The sequence below is a fragment of the Rhinolophus ferrumequinum genome, chromosome 19 (genome assembly GCF_004115265.2).
Source record: "Rhinolophus ferrumequinum isolate MPI-CBG mRhiFer1 chromosome 19, mRhiFer1_v1.p, whole genome shotgun sequence".
NCBI lineage: Eukaryota > Metazoa > Chordata > Mammalia > Chiroptera > Rhinolophidae > Rhinolophus > Rhinolophus ferrumequinum.
In genome coordinates, this window is record NC_046302.1 from 9,906,822 (window position 1) to 9,925,732 (window position 18,911).

The 18,911-nt window shown below is 37.2% G+C and overlaps 1 protein-coding gene across 11 annotated transcripts in view; it reads right to left on the reverse strand.

Moving 5' to 3' along the window:
* Positions 1–18,911, reverse strand: part of PTPRM (protein tyrosine phosphatase receptor type M) — a 799,491-nt gene that overhangs the window by 439,176 nt on the left and 341,404 nt on the right. For all 11 annotated transcript variants that reach the window (XM_033087233.1, XM_033087234.1, XM_033087225.1 and 8 more), the window contains exon 7: positions 14,001–14,294. In XM_033087233.1, the coding sequence (XP_032943124.1) occupies positions 14,001–14,294 (294 nt within the window). The remainder of the gene's footprint in view (positions 1–14,000; positions 14,295–18,911) is intronic.

Below are 18,911 nucleotides of genomic sequence, written 5' to 3' on the forward strand. Positions count from 1 at the left end.
CAAATTTATCTCATTGTAACTGGACTCAAGGTTAGATCCACACTGAGAATGAAGAATGGATTTCCAGTTAATCACTACAGTACATTTTTCTAGTATGTATCTCTACTAAAATCAAGGTGTTTGTGTTTTGTTTTTCTTAAAGAAAAGCAAGATTCTTCGAAGATCTCGATTCTGATTCACAGATAGTACTTAACACTCTCCAACATGTTTACTCCAAATCAGAAAAACAACTTACCCAATTTCTCAATCGTAATTTGACTACAAATACTGCATTTAATTCCTATCAACTTTATAAGGGACAATCCAGTTCTTGCCCAGCAATCTTTCTTTTCTCTTCCTTCCTAGTAACTCCCAAAATCCCTGACTTCATTCTACCATTTAGTTCTCCACATCTTGTGGTTCAGGGATGGCTCATCCCATCCCTAGACACTAGGGTACACTTTTTTAAAGAGCAGTTTTAGGTTCACGGCACAATTGAGCAGAAAGTGCAGAGATTTCCCTTGTACCTCCTGTTCCCCCATTATCAACGTCCCCACCAGAGTGGTGCATTTGTTACAACTCACGAACCTACTGATAAATCATCACCCAGCATCCACAGTTTACATTAATTCACTCTAAGTGTTGTATATTCTGTAGGTTTAGACAAATGTATAATGACACATATCCACTATTATAATATACAGAGTATTTTCACTGCCCTAAAGATCTACTGTGCTCTGTCTATTCATCCTTCCTTCCCCCACCCTCAGACAACCACTGATCTTTTTACTGTCTCTGTAGTTTTGCCTTTTCCAGAATGCATTATAGTTGAAATTATATAAACTTAGCCTTTTCAGATTGGCGTCTTTCACTTAGTAATATGCATTTAAATTTCCTCCATGTCTTTTAATGACTTGATAGCTTATTTCTTTTTAGCACTGAATAATATTCCATTGTCCAGATGTACCAGAGTTTATTTGTCCATTCACCTACTGAAGGACATCTTGGTGGCTTCCAAGTTGGGGTAATCATGAATAAAGCTGCTATGAACACCCATGTGCAGGTTTTTGTGTGAACATAAGTTTCACTCCTTTGGGTGAATACCAGGTAGTGCTATTGCTAGGCTGTATATTAAGAGTGTATTTAGTTTTATAAGAAACTGCCAAGCTGTCTTGAAAAGTGGATGTACTCTTTTGCATTGCCCTCAGCAGTGAGTGAGAGTTCCTGTGGCTCCACATCCTCACCAGCAAGTAGTGTTGTCGGTGTGCTGCATTTTGGCCATTCTAATAGATTGTTGTGCAAGGGTGCATTTTCACTACCCCAACTCAGTAGTTCTCAACCAGCAATATCAACATCACTTGGAAATTTGTTAGAAATATAACTTCCTGGAGTCCAACCCCAATCCTATTAAATCATTTACTCTGGGGTGGGGTCCAGGAATCCATCATTTAACAAGCCACCCCGGTGATTCTGATGTATAATAACATGACTAATGTACATTAAAGTTTGAGCATGAGGACACGTAAGTCAATTGCTTCATAAAAAATTTCCCATTTGTTATTATTGGTCTGTAATTGGCCTAACAGATTGAAAAAAAGGAGTTATATTCCAGGTTTCGGGAATTGTTTCTCTCTCCCTTCCATCAGATTTCAACAAAGCATGTTTTCCTAGTTGCTTCTAACGGGCACCTTACGACCACAAATAGGACCGGCTTTGGATTGAAGCCAATGCAGGAGAGATTTAGAAAGAACTCATGTCCCTGGCAATATTACTGAGCCACTAAATCAACAAACTGTAAAGTACGACTTATCTATGGATTTCCTGTTTCTGCAAGTTAATACATTTCCTATATTGTTAGTCTGTATGGACTGGCTTTATGTTACTTGCAGTCCAAAACATCCTGATTAAAACAATTGATTTGTAAAGTCTGTCTTAATATTTATGTTTACTTTTAGAACCTCCTCTATACACTGTTCTGGGAATCTCTATGAGCTTCGCTTCATATAAATATGTGCATATATTGCAAACCAATGGAGGACTTTATAAATTAGAAAGTGATGTTCAGGAGGGCGGGGTACTCATTTGTTTCACTCACCGCTGAATCCCCAAAGCCTAGTAGAAAACCTCTCCAATAATAGTCTCAATAAATTGTTACTGAATAGATGAATACAATAATAAATAAGTGAAACAAACAAAAATGAGGTATGGACGGTATTTTAATTCAGTTATGTCTACTTTCATACTGGCTGTCTTTTTAGCTGGCTTCCCTGTGGTCCCTTGATGTCTGCTAGTTCCTGGACACCACATCACGTAACAAAGGTAGGAGAGGGCCATTTTAATTTGTTCACCATTAAAGAGTGAAGGGACCTTTCCCAGAGACCTCTCCAGCCCTGTAGACTTCCCCGCAAAACTTTCTGACCAGGATTTCACTGCTTGAAGATCTAAGTGTTAAAATAAACTCTTTTAAATATATTCAAAGAAAATTTGGAAAAACCTTCTAAAACAAGACTGGAAAATGAGAAGCCCCAAGGAATAAATGATAGTTTAATTAGCAAATGTGACTGTACATCTGGCCATCTACCTGGAATAAATTAATTTGTTTGGATTGATTTAAATTCTAATGACATTTTTATTATATATTCATACGTAGCCCATATAGGTAGCCCTAAAAGATATGATTGATATATTTAACTATATAATATGTAAACATTTCTCTTTAACAAAGTGCACCATGAATAAAGTCAAAAGGCAAATGAAAGAATGAGGGAAAATATTTAGAAACACAAAGACAAAAAGTTAATATCCCTACTATATAAAATGCTCCTACAAATTAAAAGGAAAAGATTAGAAAAGCATCCTGAGGACAGAAATAGATAATCTAATGAAGAAAACCTATGAAAAGTCAATAAACACATTAAAAAAATGAAACACAAATTAAAATAGTAACATATTTCTAAACTGATAAATTGGTAATGGATTTTAAGAAAGAATTAATATTCAATTCTCAAAAGCATGTTTGGAAACTAACATTGTCACACCTTGTTAATGGAGTTTAACTTGCTAGAACCTTCTGGAAAGTAATCAGGCAACAGCTACTAAAATCTTAAATGCACATATCTTTGGCTCACCAATTCTACTTTAAAACTGTAATCTACAGAAACAAAAATATCTTAATATACGGAGATTTATTTACAGATATTTATTGAAATATTACTTTTAATAGAAAAATAACAAAAACCTATATATCAAAAGGGGAAGGGCTGAATAATTAGGGCATCCATATTCCAGTATAATAAATAGCTACTACATATATATATATATATATATATATATATATACACACACACACACACATATACATATATATATACACATATATATAAAATATATATTGCACTAGATTCTAGCAACTAGAGATATGCTTAGAGAATATTAACAGATGTAAAATAAATTTGCAGAATCTCACACACAATATGATCTCACTTTGTTAGAATTAGTAAGGAACAGAACTGGTATATGTACTGAGATTTATATGTTTAAATGTATTTATATGTTTAAATGGGCATAGAGAGAGATGCAGAAGGATAAACACCTACATATTATCCCCAGGAAAAGGACTGAAAGAAAGATGAGGGAATCTATTAACTACGTATCACATATTTCTGTATTTTTTGCCTTCTTATATAAATATTGTTTAACACTATTTATAATTTTAAAATCATATTTAATAATTATATATCGATACATAATGTACTAATAAATGGTTATTAATTAAATAAATAACACTTATTATTTATTTAATAATATAAAATACTATTTATGATGAATTCATGACCCAAATTAAGAGCAATATAGTCTATCTAAAGAATAGTAAAATAACAATATAAAATATTTAACAGAAATATATTTTAACATCTGTATCTTCTCTAATGGTTATGCTAGAAATGGTTTTGAATGCCAAGTATAAATATATGTTTACAGTCACTTGTCTAGATCTGTATGAATGAAATATTGCTATTTAGGCAGTAGAAATATTTCACCTGAATAGCTATGCACTTACATTACTCATTCTACAAAGGTAATAAAATAACATGGATGGAAGATCAGCAATTTTGATATCAAACAGTTCTATTCTTATTTTAATAATAGCTATAATCACACTTCCCAATAAAATTTCTTGTATTTGTAGTTTTAATTTCATTTATATGCATTATTCATTTTTAAAGCTTTCTATTCACTTGTAATTTATTCTAATAGGTAATGTAATTATCAGTTCTTTATATTCTTAAAATTAATTTATAAAAATATTACACAAACAAAGGAACATGGTTAACCCTCATAACTGAAATTTTGACATATCATCAAGCTTTCATAATCTGTTGTTATTACTGTGGAAGTTTTAGTTCTCATCTATTTTACTTCTTATTAATGTAGTTTCAACAACAGGAACACCATTAACCTTAGAGATAAAGTAGGCAAGTTGTATTCGGAGGCCACTTGTTACCGTATGTATTGAGATATAATACCATGTTTTCCCGAGAATAAGACCTAGCCGGACAATCAGCTCTAATGCATCTTTTGGAGCAAAATTTAATATGACCCATATTATATTAAATTATATTATACTATACTATATTATATTACATTAGACCGGGTCTTATATAAATTTTTGCTCCAAAAGATGTATTAGAGCTGACTGTCTCGCTAGGTCTTATTTTTGGGGAAACAGGGGAAATCACCCATCCACATTAATGGGGACAAATAAGCTGAGAGCAGGTTTAATAAGAGAATGAATCTGAGCATGCTAAGGAAGAATGAGTAGAAGCCCACAGGAAGTGTGAGGTCAAAGATAAAATCCATCTATTTCCCAATTCATGAAATTGGTTTTGGACATGCTGTACTTGAGTTTCCAGGCACAAACAACATACCTGGTTGGTTAAGAGCGAGTGAACTTTTTCTAATATGTTCTGAAGACCAAGGCCATTCTGAAACTGGTTCTTTCTGCTCTTGAGTCAGGCTCACAGAACACAAGGCTGCCTCCCAAGCAGCCCTCAGAATGGAAGACTTTACCCGTGTACTTCAGCTCCTTAGATCCACAGCATCAGGACCTCATCAGCAATCTCATTCAGTAAAGATCCTCAACCTGCCTCAGGTCTGTAGGTAAATGAGCAAAGGGAACGACATCGCCCCAAGCACCTCAGTCATACCCTGTAGGCTGCCTTGCAGCTCAAATCAAACTGTGGTTGTCAAGCTTTGTGTGTTCTGGGCAAACTTAGAGGTGTTAGGGTGTGCAACAGTACTCTCCACTCTTTAAAGGGTTAAAGTGTCAAAGTCACTAAGAGTTGTAATGCGTGCGCTACCACAGAATAACAAGATCTCACAGGTGGACACAGCATGCTCTCGTTGCCACCCTTCAGTGATTCGAGGCTACTATGCCAGTTTCAATCCTGACAACACTTAGAAGAGTCAAAAGGCAATGTTCTCGTAGGTTCTAGGGAACATGTAATCATTTTTGACATTGGCTTGAGAACATATAGTTTTTGTTTTACTTAAGGCAAACTGCAACTTGATGTGTGTATGTGTGTCAAACCAAACCCAAGCTACTCAGCTTAACAGTCCTATTGGGAGATTTCGCCATATTAGTATGTATCACTAGTTGTAACAAGTTTATTAATTTTATAAACTGATCAGAATCTGCTAGCAAGCCGACTTTGAATTCAGGGTGCACCAGGTGACTAAAGTGTCCGACTCACCATTTTTCATGCATTAGCACGTGCAATTCACCCAGTAGCCCTATGAAGAAGGTGCTAGTATTGGTAGAAAACTGACTAGAATTATTAGAAATCTTAGATTGAGGGCAGTTATGTAATTTTTTGAGGTAGGCTCCCGCTATTAGTGTCAGAATCAGCGCTCACCTCAAGTCAGTCAGGCTTTAAAATGAAAGAAGTTAACTAATGGACATTTGCCGTCTCTGGATATGACAAACTTCTATGATAATTTAGAATGTTCAGTCACACTCCAAGTTCTATACAAAAATCTAAGTATGCAGCCCGTGTCGCTTATGCAGGGGACCCCAGTGTATTGTAAATGCTTATGCAGAGAACATAAAACACAACTCTACTGCATCATAAATTTGATAAGGGACTAAGGTATTTGCTCTAATAAAAACCAGTAATTTCATTATCAATACTTTTTTTGATAAATACATGAGATTTGGGGAAATATTTAGGTGACCCAAGGTATCTTTAACACTTGCACAAAGAAGATTTAGTAGGCGTCGTCCTTTTTCTAGAAGATATTGCTGTGGGAAGCAGAGGCATCCCGAGGCCCTCCGGTGGCCTCAGGACCACACAACCCACTGTAGTTGGTGCTCACTAAGGGACTCATCCCGGGAACGCGGATGTTTCTCTATGACAGCAAAACCCCTCTGACAGAGACTGATGGAAGCAGAGAACTAGAACAAGGAATTTGCTCAAGCCCCTAATTGACAGACATTCAAAATGTGGCCAAAAATGTTTTGTGATTTTTTTTTTCCCGTGTTAAATGGCCCATCAGGGGCACGGCTGGGCCAGGCCATGGGTTACTGACTGATAATTTCCAGATCTTTCTCTTAATTTTTTTTCAAACTCCTCAGCTTATTCAAAGCTACACAGAAAGTGGCCTACAAAGGCTTCAGAATGAGTCCTGGAAGAAGTCCTGTCAGTACGCTGGTTCTTCAGAGCCAAGGGGCCTGCTCGACACCCTTCTGAGAACTATCATGGCAGCTAAGAGTCAGTGGAGGACTCTAAAAGCAACCATGTCCATTTGTCTGGTCTTTTTAGAGGCACTTCTAAACCTCTCACACAGAATTCCTCTGTCCTATCCTCCCACTGTCATGGCCTTGGGGTTCAGGCGCGGATGCTGACCCAGTGTTTAAAGGGAGCAGGATTTGAGGTGCAGGGATTACAAAGCCTCTGGGGCATGAAGATCTATAAGAAAAAAACTGAATGTATTGTAATCAAAGCGGAGCTGCATTGCTACTGTGTTCCTGCTCTCTGCCCAAATGCAACGCTACCCAATGAAATGTCTCTACATCTGCAGTCTAATAGCGAAGATACCTTTTATGCCCTTTTAATGTTTATAATTTTAAAAGATTCTTAATGGTTTAATGTGTTGGAAATGCATTAAAAACACGTTGCCCTTTGGCAGAGCTGTTTTAGAATTAGAACACTTTAATTTTTTCCTCCGGTAAATAAACTTAAATTAAAAATAAATTATGTTCCATTCGACGAGGTTCTTGGCCTGTATTCATTCTGAATAACAGCCACTGTTAGATCTTAAATCGGTTCCCAACTGCCCCCAAGTGCCTATGAGTCAGCCATGTAAATCTAAATACATATTGTAATGATGGCGGCAGTTTTGCACAGAAAAGAAAGATCTGGCTATCCTTGATTTAGGAAGAAAACAAATCCAGTTTTGGCAGGGTTTAATTTCATATCAGCCTCATTCCAACCACAATGTTTCTTTTTGTCCTGTAAGGAAACTAAGAATAATAAATAAACAGACACAGGACGGCCTTCAGTGGAATGGCATCACGCAGTTTGGGCTTCAGGTAAGGCCTCCTTGCCAAGAAACCTATTCACTACTCATTTCCCACATGTGAATCTCATTCAGGCGTATTTAAGACGAGTCACTCCAGTGTCACATAGCAAACATGGTGAGTTAATATTTCAAAACCAATAATAACCTAAATCTCATGAGGTTTAGGCTGGACCTGGCAGGGAAGAGTGTGCTACCACACAAAACATACTGAGAGTCGTTCTCAGCGTGTATGATAAAAGACAATGCAGAACTTTAACCCTGTAGTTAGAACATTCCCACGGTCAGGGACGCTGGGCCTCTGCCCTGAAGGGCTGCTGACCTTGCTCATGGATGTATGTGTTCATCAAAGTGCGTAACCAGGATACAAGAGAGCTACACAGATATATCTGTTCCACTGCAACAGTGTAACTAGCACGATGGAGATGAGGACAGGCGATACATGAAAATGCCCACCACAATAGGTTGGCACAAACACAGTCTCTCTCAGACCAAAGAGCATTGGAAGGTGGAGTGACAGGAAATAGATGAAAAATATGTCCCGCATCTTGTGTCATTGCAAGCACTACAGTTAAAAATGGCTATAACTGCATGTTATCAAAGCAACTGAGTAAAACAATAATGAATTTCAACGTCACACATAATCAAAGTTTATATTAGTTATGTAAGAGGTACTAACTAGGCATATATAAAACAAATATACACCTCTATGCAAATAGGTATTCACTCATTCTTACTAATTTAAAAGAACGGTACATACTTTTTTTTAAAATATCTCTAATTTCTTATATCACTCTTTGTTCTTGACACACATAAAAGCTGACTGTTGATAAAATGGCTCTACCACTCTGATATAGTACTGCTAAGTACTTATTTGTACTTTGACTCTGGAAACACAACAGAACTACCTGCTTCCATAGGCAAGACTTCCATAACTCATAAAGATGGAGCATTTTTTAAGCTCTGAGAATTATTAATTTAGTTGCAAGCCCAAATGCATGCTTAAAGTCTCAAAATAGTTTACAAAGACTCACATAAGCTAAGTATATGCAATACAATTATCAGAGTAATTGAAAATACGCAATCACACATGGTATAATATGAGTGAACCTTGAGGACATAATGCTAACTAGAATAAGCTAGATACATAAGGAAAAAATCTGTATGATTCCACTTATATGTGGTATCTAGCGCAGTTAAATTCAGATACAGAAAGTACAGTGTTGTTGAAAGAGCCCAGGGAAGGGGCTATAGGGAAGTAGTATGGGTATGGAGTTTCAGTTTTGCAAGATAAAAATGTTCTAGAAATTGGCTGAATGTACTTAACATTATTGAACTGTATACTTAGAAAATAGTTAAGATGCTAAATTTTATGTTATGTTATTTTACCACAATTAAAAATTTTAAAAATAATCTTATAAAAAATCTCCTGCCTATCCACTCTCTGTTTATTTTTCTTCATAGCATTTATCATATTATATACGCGTGTATACATATTTATTTATTTCCGGTACATTTTCTCCCTCCAAGACTCCCAAATTTATCAGTTCTGAATGCAGGATCTTGTTATACCGTCAGGGCCTGGGACAGAACCTTGCAAATATGGGTGCTCAATAAATATTTTATGAATAAAGTTTTTAAAAGTGCAATCACTCTTTTTTTCAAAGAGTTTTTAGTTGTTATTAATTCTAAAGAAAACATTTCAGTTCAGCTTTTTTCATTCTCATCAATCTTAATCGTTAAGTCATTAGTTTGTCATCATCCTTCTTTAACTCCTGGGGCCAGTTATTAGCAAGCCACTTAACCACAGTTAAACAATAACTAGGATACATAAAAAGCAATATCCCAAAATAAAACACATAAAAAGTCCGCTGTGAAAATTAATCTAATAGCATCACCAGTTTCTCTTTTACAAGTAGCTACCACTTAATGGCTTGTGATATACAGGCTGCACATAATTATAAGAATATAAGCTATAATAGAAAATATAAACTAAATTTCATTTTGCTTAACTGGATACTGAAGTAATTTCAACTCTCTGAGGGTACCCAACTATAGCTGAACTGCAACATTGGAAAATAACTGGATATGTGTTTAAATCTTGAAACTAGCTCTTGACTATAATAATTAAAAAAAAATCCCATATAGGCAGAAAATTTTTATCATTTGTAAAATAACTTTCACAGGTAATATCTAATCTGATCTTCAAAAACACCTCTGATATACACAGAACAGGTATCACTCCCCTTATTTAGAGATGAGGAATGGAACCAGAGAAGCTAAGTGATTTGATCAAGATCACATGAGGAGAGCTTGTGCACGTATTTGAAAATTTTCAGAAGCATAGAAAGCAAGAACTCTGGAAGTGTGCTGCAATACAATTTTTGAAAGAAATTTGAGCAGGTAATGAGATTGCGTCTACAAGCCACACATGAAAATCAATTCCATTGCATGGAGAAGGACAATAAATAGTGACCTTGCCATTTTAATGCAAAAAGCAAAATACATTGTCATGATGTCACCAAAACATGATAGGACAGGTCTCACTGGTGCAGCACAGATATGAAAAGAGAGCTTGTCCAAAAGAGACAGATTTAATAAAAGAAAGGAGAGAGTGATGTCTGTCATGAATGCAATGCTGAATTGCAGGGAATCCTATGAGCCCATATTATTTATAAAACAGTGGTCCCTAGATTTTCAATTTACCAGACAAGTAATATTTCTAAAACACCTAGGGTAATGAAATCAGGTTGCCAACATCTAATTCTTTTGATTGGAAATGTTAAAAGAATTTAATTTTTTTTTTACATGGTAGTTAATTTTTGACCATTGCTATATGTAAGGTTCTCTTCTAGGCACCATATTCAAATTAGCCCATTAAAGTTGCACAGCCACACTACGAGATGCACATTATTATTTTCACCCATTTTACAGATAAGGCAACAGAGGTCCAGAGAAGGTGCACAGTTTTCCCAGGTCACATATACAGTTCCGGGTAGAGGCAGACCTCATCTGAGCAGCCTGGTCCCAGGGCCTGTGTTCTCAACTGCTGACTCTGGCTCTAGTATTCTCCAGCATTGTCATTTTATAAAAGGGATATTTTAGCAGGACGTCTCAGAATAAGAGTCATCCTCAAAAATTTAACCTATTTAGCAGTATTAAAAACTCACTATTTTTTCCCTTTTAGCTCAGATTTTTGTAAATGTCATCAGACCTCCAATGGCCTGCAAAGCAGGACTTGATAACGCACGATTATGGAGTATTTGGACAAGGATAACATAAAAGTGAAACTCAAAGACTTTCAAGAAATATACGATGGATCATCTCATCAGAAACAGAATGACACATGAATCATAGAAACTTCATGTTGAGGAGATCAGGGCCAACCAGTTCAATCCTCTTCTGAGCATAGAAACCACCTCCTACGCTGGCAGGTTCTGCTGGAATGCATAAGCCATCGGGAACTCCCTATTCCTGAATCAGCTTTTGACAAATTTGCCCTGACATTATATTCTTCTCCATCATTCCTCACTGGTTGAGCGAGGTTCCAGAGCTCTGGAGCACAGTCGCTTTTGTGCTCTTTCTCTTAAAATGCAGGAACAGAAATAAATATAATAGTTATAGCAAGGCTAACTAGCAGTGGTAGAGTAAGACTATCACCTCCTTCAACATAGCCAGTTTGCCTTCTTAAAGCAACCCAGGATTATATTAGATTGTAGGGGGGGGAGCAATAGTATTATAGAGTAATTAATACCATATGGATCATATTGTAGATTTACATTCAGTAAGGCCACGTCTTCAATCTCTTTTTTGTATGTGCTGCTGCTAAATTTAATACTGTAATTCCATACTAGCAGTACTCTTGGCTTTTTAAACCACAGTGGATGAATGTACAATTATTGTTACTACATATCACACTAATAGATGAAGCCACTGCTCAAGCCTGGCCCATGACATTTTCCATCTACTTGGCAGAATGCTTAGATCCCTCCTCCCCCCGCACCCCCAGGTTATGAGACCTATGACTTGCTCTGGATGAACCCTAAGTCCTCACGCACGACCTGAGTAATAGTCTGGGGCCACTGTTAAATTTTTCAGTCTATAGTTTGCACCAACTGTCTTCTTCCTTGTAACTCAGCCTGCTTTCCACAATGTCCCACTGCTCACCAACAGCAGTCACCCGTCTTATCTTCAGATTTTCTCAAAAGCCTCAGGTCAAGAAAGGGTGAAACTGTATTTCTTCGTATAGTAAAAAGTCTCATTTGACTTCACTTTCCTCACCCACCTACCATACCTCCCTCTCTTACTTCTAGCTTTGGCTCTCACGTAACATACTTCTATTTCCTAATATCGACTTGTTCAACTAGTGATTTCAAAAAAGTTCAATGCCAGTGCATGACACGCCAGGAACAAGTGTCAACCGCAGGTTGCAAATGGTAAGAGGAAAAGCATGCTTTATCATTAGGTGTCCTTGCTTAACTGAGGCTTAATACTTTCAGACAGTGTTGATATGCAAATATCAATTCAAAATTGCTTTCAGTTTTTTGAAAAAGGACTGTCAAGCTAATAAAAAAGGTGCACTGTCTCTTTGAGATTTATATATTTTTATAGCATGCAGTAGTAACAAAGAGGCTTCCTGAAAACAGAAATGCTCGCATTGTATTCAGAGGAAATGTATATAGTAATTGTGTCAATAGCTGAAATGTACAGGCAGCAAACCAAGAGAAAAGACAAAATATGTAAAAAAGAACAGATCTAGAAACATAAAGTAGGTGGGATTGTTAGTGACTAGAATGAAACAGATTGCATTCTGTCTCCAGTCTAGACAATGGAATTCTAACCTTCTTTTGGAGACAGAGAGAGACTATATATTGGCACACCCCAAACAGGATTACTCAAAACAGCACTGCAGTGTAATAACATTAAGCGTATAGCTTACAGAGCATGCTTAGAGAAGGGCAGAGACAACGTGGGCTTCCTTCGCTGCCCGTAATAAGGGGATCACAGTATCTGCCCTGGAGAATTCACAAGGCAGTTACGAAGTAAATTACAGATTTGAAAGCAATTCCTATATTGTAAAATGAAATGCAGTTTTCTCCATAGCTATTGTTTGCATTACAACAGATGACAAGAGAATATAAGAAATTGTTTCATAAAAAGGAAGGGAAATTTATTCAACTAAAGGGAGAGAGGAAATGGACATGGTTTACAGAAGTGAGGACGAGAAAGGGTTATCAAACTCCTTTCTCCTTGGAACCGCCAGTCAGGGCTGTTGGGCTCAGCAGTCCGAACAGCTCTTATTCCAGAGACTGCACTGAGGGTGGTATGAGTATGCGGAAGTGCATCTGGGATAGGGACACAAGCCGACTAAAACAGGAGAAGGTACTTGTTCCCTTTTCTAACGAAAACCTTTTTTCAGAAAAAGCAAAACAGAACAGAATTTTTCCATGAGTTTTGAACTTGCAGAAACAGTATACTCCAAATCATGAAGAAAAAAATGAAACATCTACAACTGTTAAGGTATAATCATTTCTCTTACTAGCCAGGGCCAGACTGTACTGAGTACTTTTAAAACTTAAAAAAGAAACGGAACATTTTGATATGTGTCTTCTTAAATAATGCTGTCTGAAGAACCAATTAACTCTATAAAAAATTACGGACTCTCCTCACCTCAACTTACAATTCAACATAGGGATTCTTCATTTAAATGAGAAAAGAACACTTCAGTATCCTAATATATCATCTCTCTCTACTTCCGACCAGAATGTAGCCACAGAGAAACAACACTAAACCCTCTAATGGGAATTACCTTTAAGTTTCGGTTTTGACAAGACTCGACAGTTCTCCAACCCTACTTTCATTTAAGCTGCAGAGAGGGTTCAGTCAGTCAATTACAACTTTATAATCTAAACTTAAAGGCTGCATGCAGCCCACAAATCACCCTGGCTTATGTTACAAATGGGTCCTATGTCATTGGCAAGCAGCCCCTCCATTAAATATCCATCAATAAAAACAGCTTTGAAGCTATCTCTAAGATGGAATCTATTATTCCAAAGCTCCTCCAGGCTACAAGCACATTAACTGTGAACATAAAACAAAGAGACCGGGATGAGAGGATCTGACCTACAAGCAGCCATCATTAAAGTAGACGGTTTCTGTCAACTTCAGGGATAATTCCTACTTGAACTATGTGATACTCATAGGAAAGTATAAATACATAATAGAAGAGAAAAAAAAGGATGGAAGACGCCCAGAGATACCAAGTCTTGAGGTCCCAAAGTCCATAGGCTAGTGGGCTACTGTTCATAGGTGAAGGGAATTATTTGTTCCTATACAGGATGCTGACAGCGCTGGGGAAGCTCGTTAGCCACCTGATAAACACCAATGCTGCACGTCAACACCCAGAAGCACAACGTAACTAGTCCCAGGGTTCCCACACTCACCTGCACACTTTGTTCTTGTTCTGAGTGCTGGCCCAGGAGATCCAGTGCCACCCTCCCCTGGCCGGGTGAGGAGCACACTGATCTCATACTCTGTATCCGGGTCGAGGTGGCCAATCTTGTAACTTGTTGAATCCACTGGTTGGCGGTCATTCCAGCTCCCACTTGCTGTGCAGTATTCCACCTCTCGGGCGACAATGGGCCCATCCCCGTTGATGGAGTTGGCATTGAGTTGTATCCACAGGTAGGTTGCTCCCACGGAAGCCAGCTGAGGTGGGGCAATGGGAACAGGGGGTTCTGAAAGGCAAACCCAGGAGCGAGCTTTCAGACACTCTGGCCTTTGGTTTTTAAAAGAGTTAAAAGCACATCAATTATTAAAATATTGAAGACATTTCTGGAATGAATTGATGAGAACAGTTTTATTTAGGTTATTAGGAAAAAGCCTTTAGTAGGATAAAGGTTTTCACATGTTCAAATTTGTAAAATAACCCATCTTTAAAGCCTAAGCTGGCTCAAGTAGGTATACTCCCAATTTGTTTCAGGACACCACTCATTTTTCTCAGACAGCTACACAGACATCAAAGGATTTTCTGTTTTTCCCCCACTAAAAGTAATTTGTTAAAGCTCTCTCAAGTGGTAGTACTTAAACTCTAGGAGGCACTCTATTGTCAAACTCCTTATTGAGAATGTCTTTGAAATCATCAAAGGTTCTAGTTATTTATATCATTAAATTCAGTTTCCTTATATTTATATTCCAAAGATATCATCACTTTAAAAACATGGCTGAAATTATACTTTATCTCATCATAAATGCATATCCAGCAGGACTCATTTCCCAAGAAACTATCACAATGGACTCATTTAGCTTCAGGAGAAGTGAGCAGTCTGGATAATAAAGTCCACCACTGCTGCTGTTCAGGGAACTTGTAGTAACGAGTCTTATTAAAGCAGTGAATAGATAAAAAAGCTCTGAAGCAAAGCACCAGCTATGCCAGCTTGATAAAACTCTAAGCAATCGATAGGAAACACTCTTTACAACCCAACAAAGTCTCTCATTGTTTAAAACCTGAGACCGACTCTTTTTCCAGGTCATTGTGTGAGAAGGGAGACATACTATCTATACAGTCTAGTTTTAAATAGTATTCCCAGCATATTATTGAGGTGCTATTTGAATGGCTCTCTAGGCAGCAAATGGAGGCATTCCATACGCCAATGTCACTGTGAGTGGCAGCACACATGATATTAAGAAAGGGGATAATTGTACAAAATAATATATTTCTATCTTAATGAATCTCCATCTGAGAAAAAAGTAAGATCCAGTGATTTTTTTCAACAGTGTTTCTGCAGGTGGTTTGTACCTTTTTGGTGGTGTGTTTCTGTTTTCAACTCCTTATTTAACTCATATGAAAGCATGGGAAATAAAGCCTGCTATGTTCTATTATTGGCTGGCATATGCTGGCTTGTATGCTACAACTTCTGTCTGCTCCATGGCAGACACAGCCAATTGATCACAGCCATGTTTCCTGCTGAATGGGACCTCAGGGCAGCTTTACCATCTGACCTTGGACCCTGAGATGATACCAGGTGATCTCTAGACTGACTAAAACACCAGCAACATGAGTTCCCTTGGTAGGGATGGGGTGTCTTTGTTCTTTTCTGTATTCAAGGTGCAATAAGTCATACTGACATTCTAAAATAGCTGGGAAATCTCATTAGACTGAGTCAAAAATAATACACTAAAGGATGAATTTTATTTGGGAGACGACAAATTTTGCGTAATTTACTAAAATATAGTTCCTATTGTCTATAAACTACAATTTTGTGATAGCTTTTTATTTTTTAAATAGTTCTGACTCAACTCATAATGATTTAACATCAGTTTATTTCATTAGGCGATTCCTTGAAGCAAGACATGAAATGGGCCTTTTATAGCACATCCTAAGGCATTTTTGTAGCCAGGCTGAAAGAGCAGTTAATTACTTTGAAGTTGCAAATGGTAGCAAGGGTTGCTGAACTGCCATTCAAGATACAACTCAAGGGCAAGGCCACAAAGGCTAGTGAGGACACTAATTCATTTAGGATATTAATACTCCTATCCTAAAATAGACATAACTTTAATGCTTGTTTGCCCTGAGCATATTTTCTCTATTAATTCCCCATTAAGAATAGAAATATGTTCAATCAAATGAGCTATTCAACTAGAACCTGCAAATAATTGAGACAGATATTCAAAAAGAATTGTGGGTGGCTAGAAGCATCAGTACAAAAATAAGTCAATATTTAAATTTTGAATAAATTTTAGAAAGGGAAGGAAGAAAGAAAAGGAGGAAAGAAAAAAGGAAGGGGGGAGGGTGGGAAGAAGGGAGGGAGGAGAAAGGGAGGGGGAGGAAGTCAATCCATACTAAGTGGTAAAAAACAATTTAAAATATTTAATTCAAGTGAAAGTGAAAGAACACAAAGAAAGTAATTCTAAATAAAACCAGCAATGAAAAAGGTTATACACATGTAGCTACATAAACATATATCTAACTGATATACATATGTGAATGCCTGATATGTCTCATACAATTAAACATGATATTGATATAGACACATATATACACGCATTTTAGAAATTATGTGAAATCTTTTTATGTCATTGATTACCAAAAGCAGCGGTAGACATGAGTAAGATAAGAGCAAGATTAAAAATGGCTTGGACTTCATTTGAGGAGCTGGCACCAAATCATTGTGTGACCTTAAAAAAGTTATAAACTCTATGGACTTTAATTTTTCTCATTTTAAAAAAAGGAAAGAAAGAATCACACAAACAAAAACAAAAAGTAGCCTCCAAATACCACAGGCACATAAAAAAGTATTAAATTATATACAGGTGGCCTAAAAATGTCATTGTATATTTTAAAGTAATCATCTCAAGGTGATATTTTATTAAACTAGTAGAATCCAGCATGTTGTCTCATTTTAAAAATTAAAATATATGCAAAATATGGCTATAAAATTGTAAACGGAGGAAAAGTCAAGTTTCAGATTTGCACCATGACTGCCAGCCAGCTGTCACCAGGTTTGGCAGTGTGCAAACAGAAAGAGGCACCTGGACATTTTTATCACAATGAGCCAAGGTATCTCCACCCTCTCACAAGACAGGAAAATGGGCTGCATAAGTGTGAGTAAGAAGCCATTCCTTCTTTGTGTTTACGTTTGTTCCGCCAGACTAGAAATTTCTACTTCACTTATACGTCCCAACAAATTAACTTTTCCACAGACGCAATTTTTAGAGAAGTGACTTGAATTGTATCATCCTGATCACGAAGCATGATGCCTCAAACATGGGACTGGCTGGTGACAGTGAAACTAACGTAGTAACGGTAATCAGAAAAGGAACAACAATCACAAGGAACTAAACCAACATGAAAATTAAGTAATAACAGTGACAGTAGGGAACTCTGCTGAGGGAACACTGAGGCTGCTCTGCTGGGTAAATGGTCCATTTTCTAAGGGGAGACTCCTCACCTCCCAGAGAGCGTCAGCAGGGTCAGGTGCGAATCATTAAGAAGTCTCAGTTTCCTTATAGATATTAAACCTAAACTCAAATACCAGCCAGACAGGCTTGTTACAGATCCACTAGATACCAGCATTCACAGGGATATGATATGGCAGAACATATCATTCAAGCAGGCATTGCGATGTGAGCTTGCTTACACTGAACATCCCTGAGGCAGGTTAACACCTCCTGAGGAAGGCCCAGCAGTCAACATCTCCGGGCATGACCCGGGCAGGACTAATCTGGCAACAGGGCTTCCACCCAAGTGGAAGATTACACCCAAATCTCCTATAGAGTTTATAAGAGACTGTATGCCCCAAGATTTTGAGTCAATATGGGTGTGGCAGGGGAGGGGAGAATAGGTGGACAGGCATCTGTATTTTTAAAATCTGGAAAGGCAGATATTAAAAGGGAATACTGACATGTATTCCCACTAAGAAGACCACTAAGGAATCGGAGCAGAGAGTAAGCATCACACTCCTCCTTCCCGCACCCTGCGCCTCCTCCCCGTCATGGCACGAACGGCTGCTGGCTGCTTACTGGCATGAACATACACTGTTCTACCGTGCTTCCCCGAAAATAAGACCTAGTTGGACCATCAGCTCTAATGCGTCTTTTGGAGCAAAAATTAATATAAAACCCGGTATTATTATATTAATATTATATTATATTATATTATATTATATTATATTATATTATATTATATTATATTATATTATATTATATTATATTGTATTATACCCAGTCTTACATTACAGTAAAATAAGACTGGGTCTTATATTAATTTTTGCTCCAAAAGACGCATTACAGCTGATTGTCCAGCTAGGTCTTATTTTCGGGGAAGCACGGTAAGTGCTGTTCATATACTTTTTGCATTTGATCCTCCTGATAGACCTATTGGGTAGGTAATATCATTATGTCTATTTTATACATGAGGAAACGGAAGCATAGAGAGAATAAGCTACTGACCCATGCCCACATAGCTAGTGCTGGGGTTTGAACCCTGCAGTCTTTATCACTGCCTGCGTAGAAAGAAAAATGCTTACAAAAGGAATAGCTCATTCAAAAGAGATCAGTTTTATGTCCCATATTTAACAAACGTAGGGGGAAAAATTTGAAGCAGGCATCATTCTGTTTTCCTAGGTTGAACCAGCAATGGACTGCCACAAGTTCTCTAAAAATGCATCATGGTATATCTAAAAGTCCAAATTATTCTGTCTGAGACCAAGAATTGCCTTAGCAGTTTAATACTATAAAAAAAAGTGTTAAACCAGGTAAAGAAAATTTATTTCTCCTCTCTTTTTTCCTCATCCTCAACCTTCCTAAATATAATGGCTCAATTTTTCAGTCATGCAAAATACTGTAATAGAATC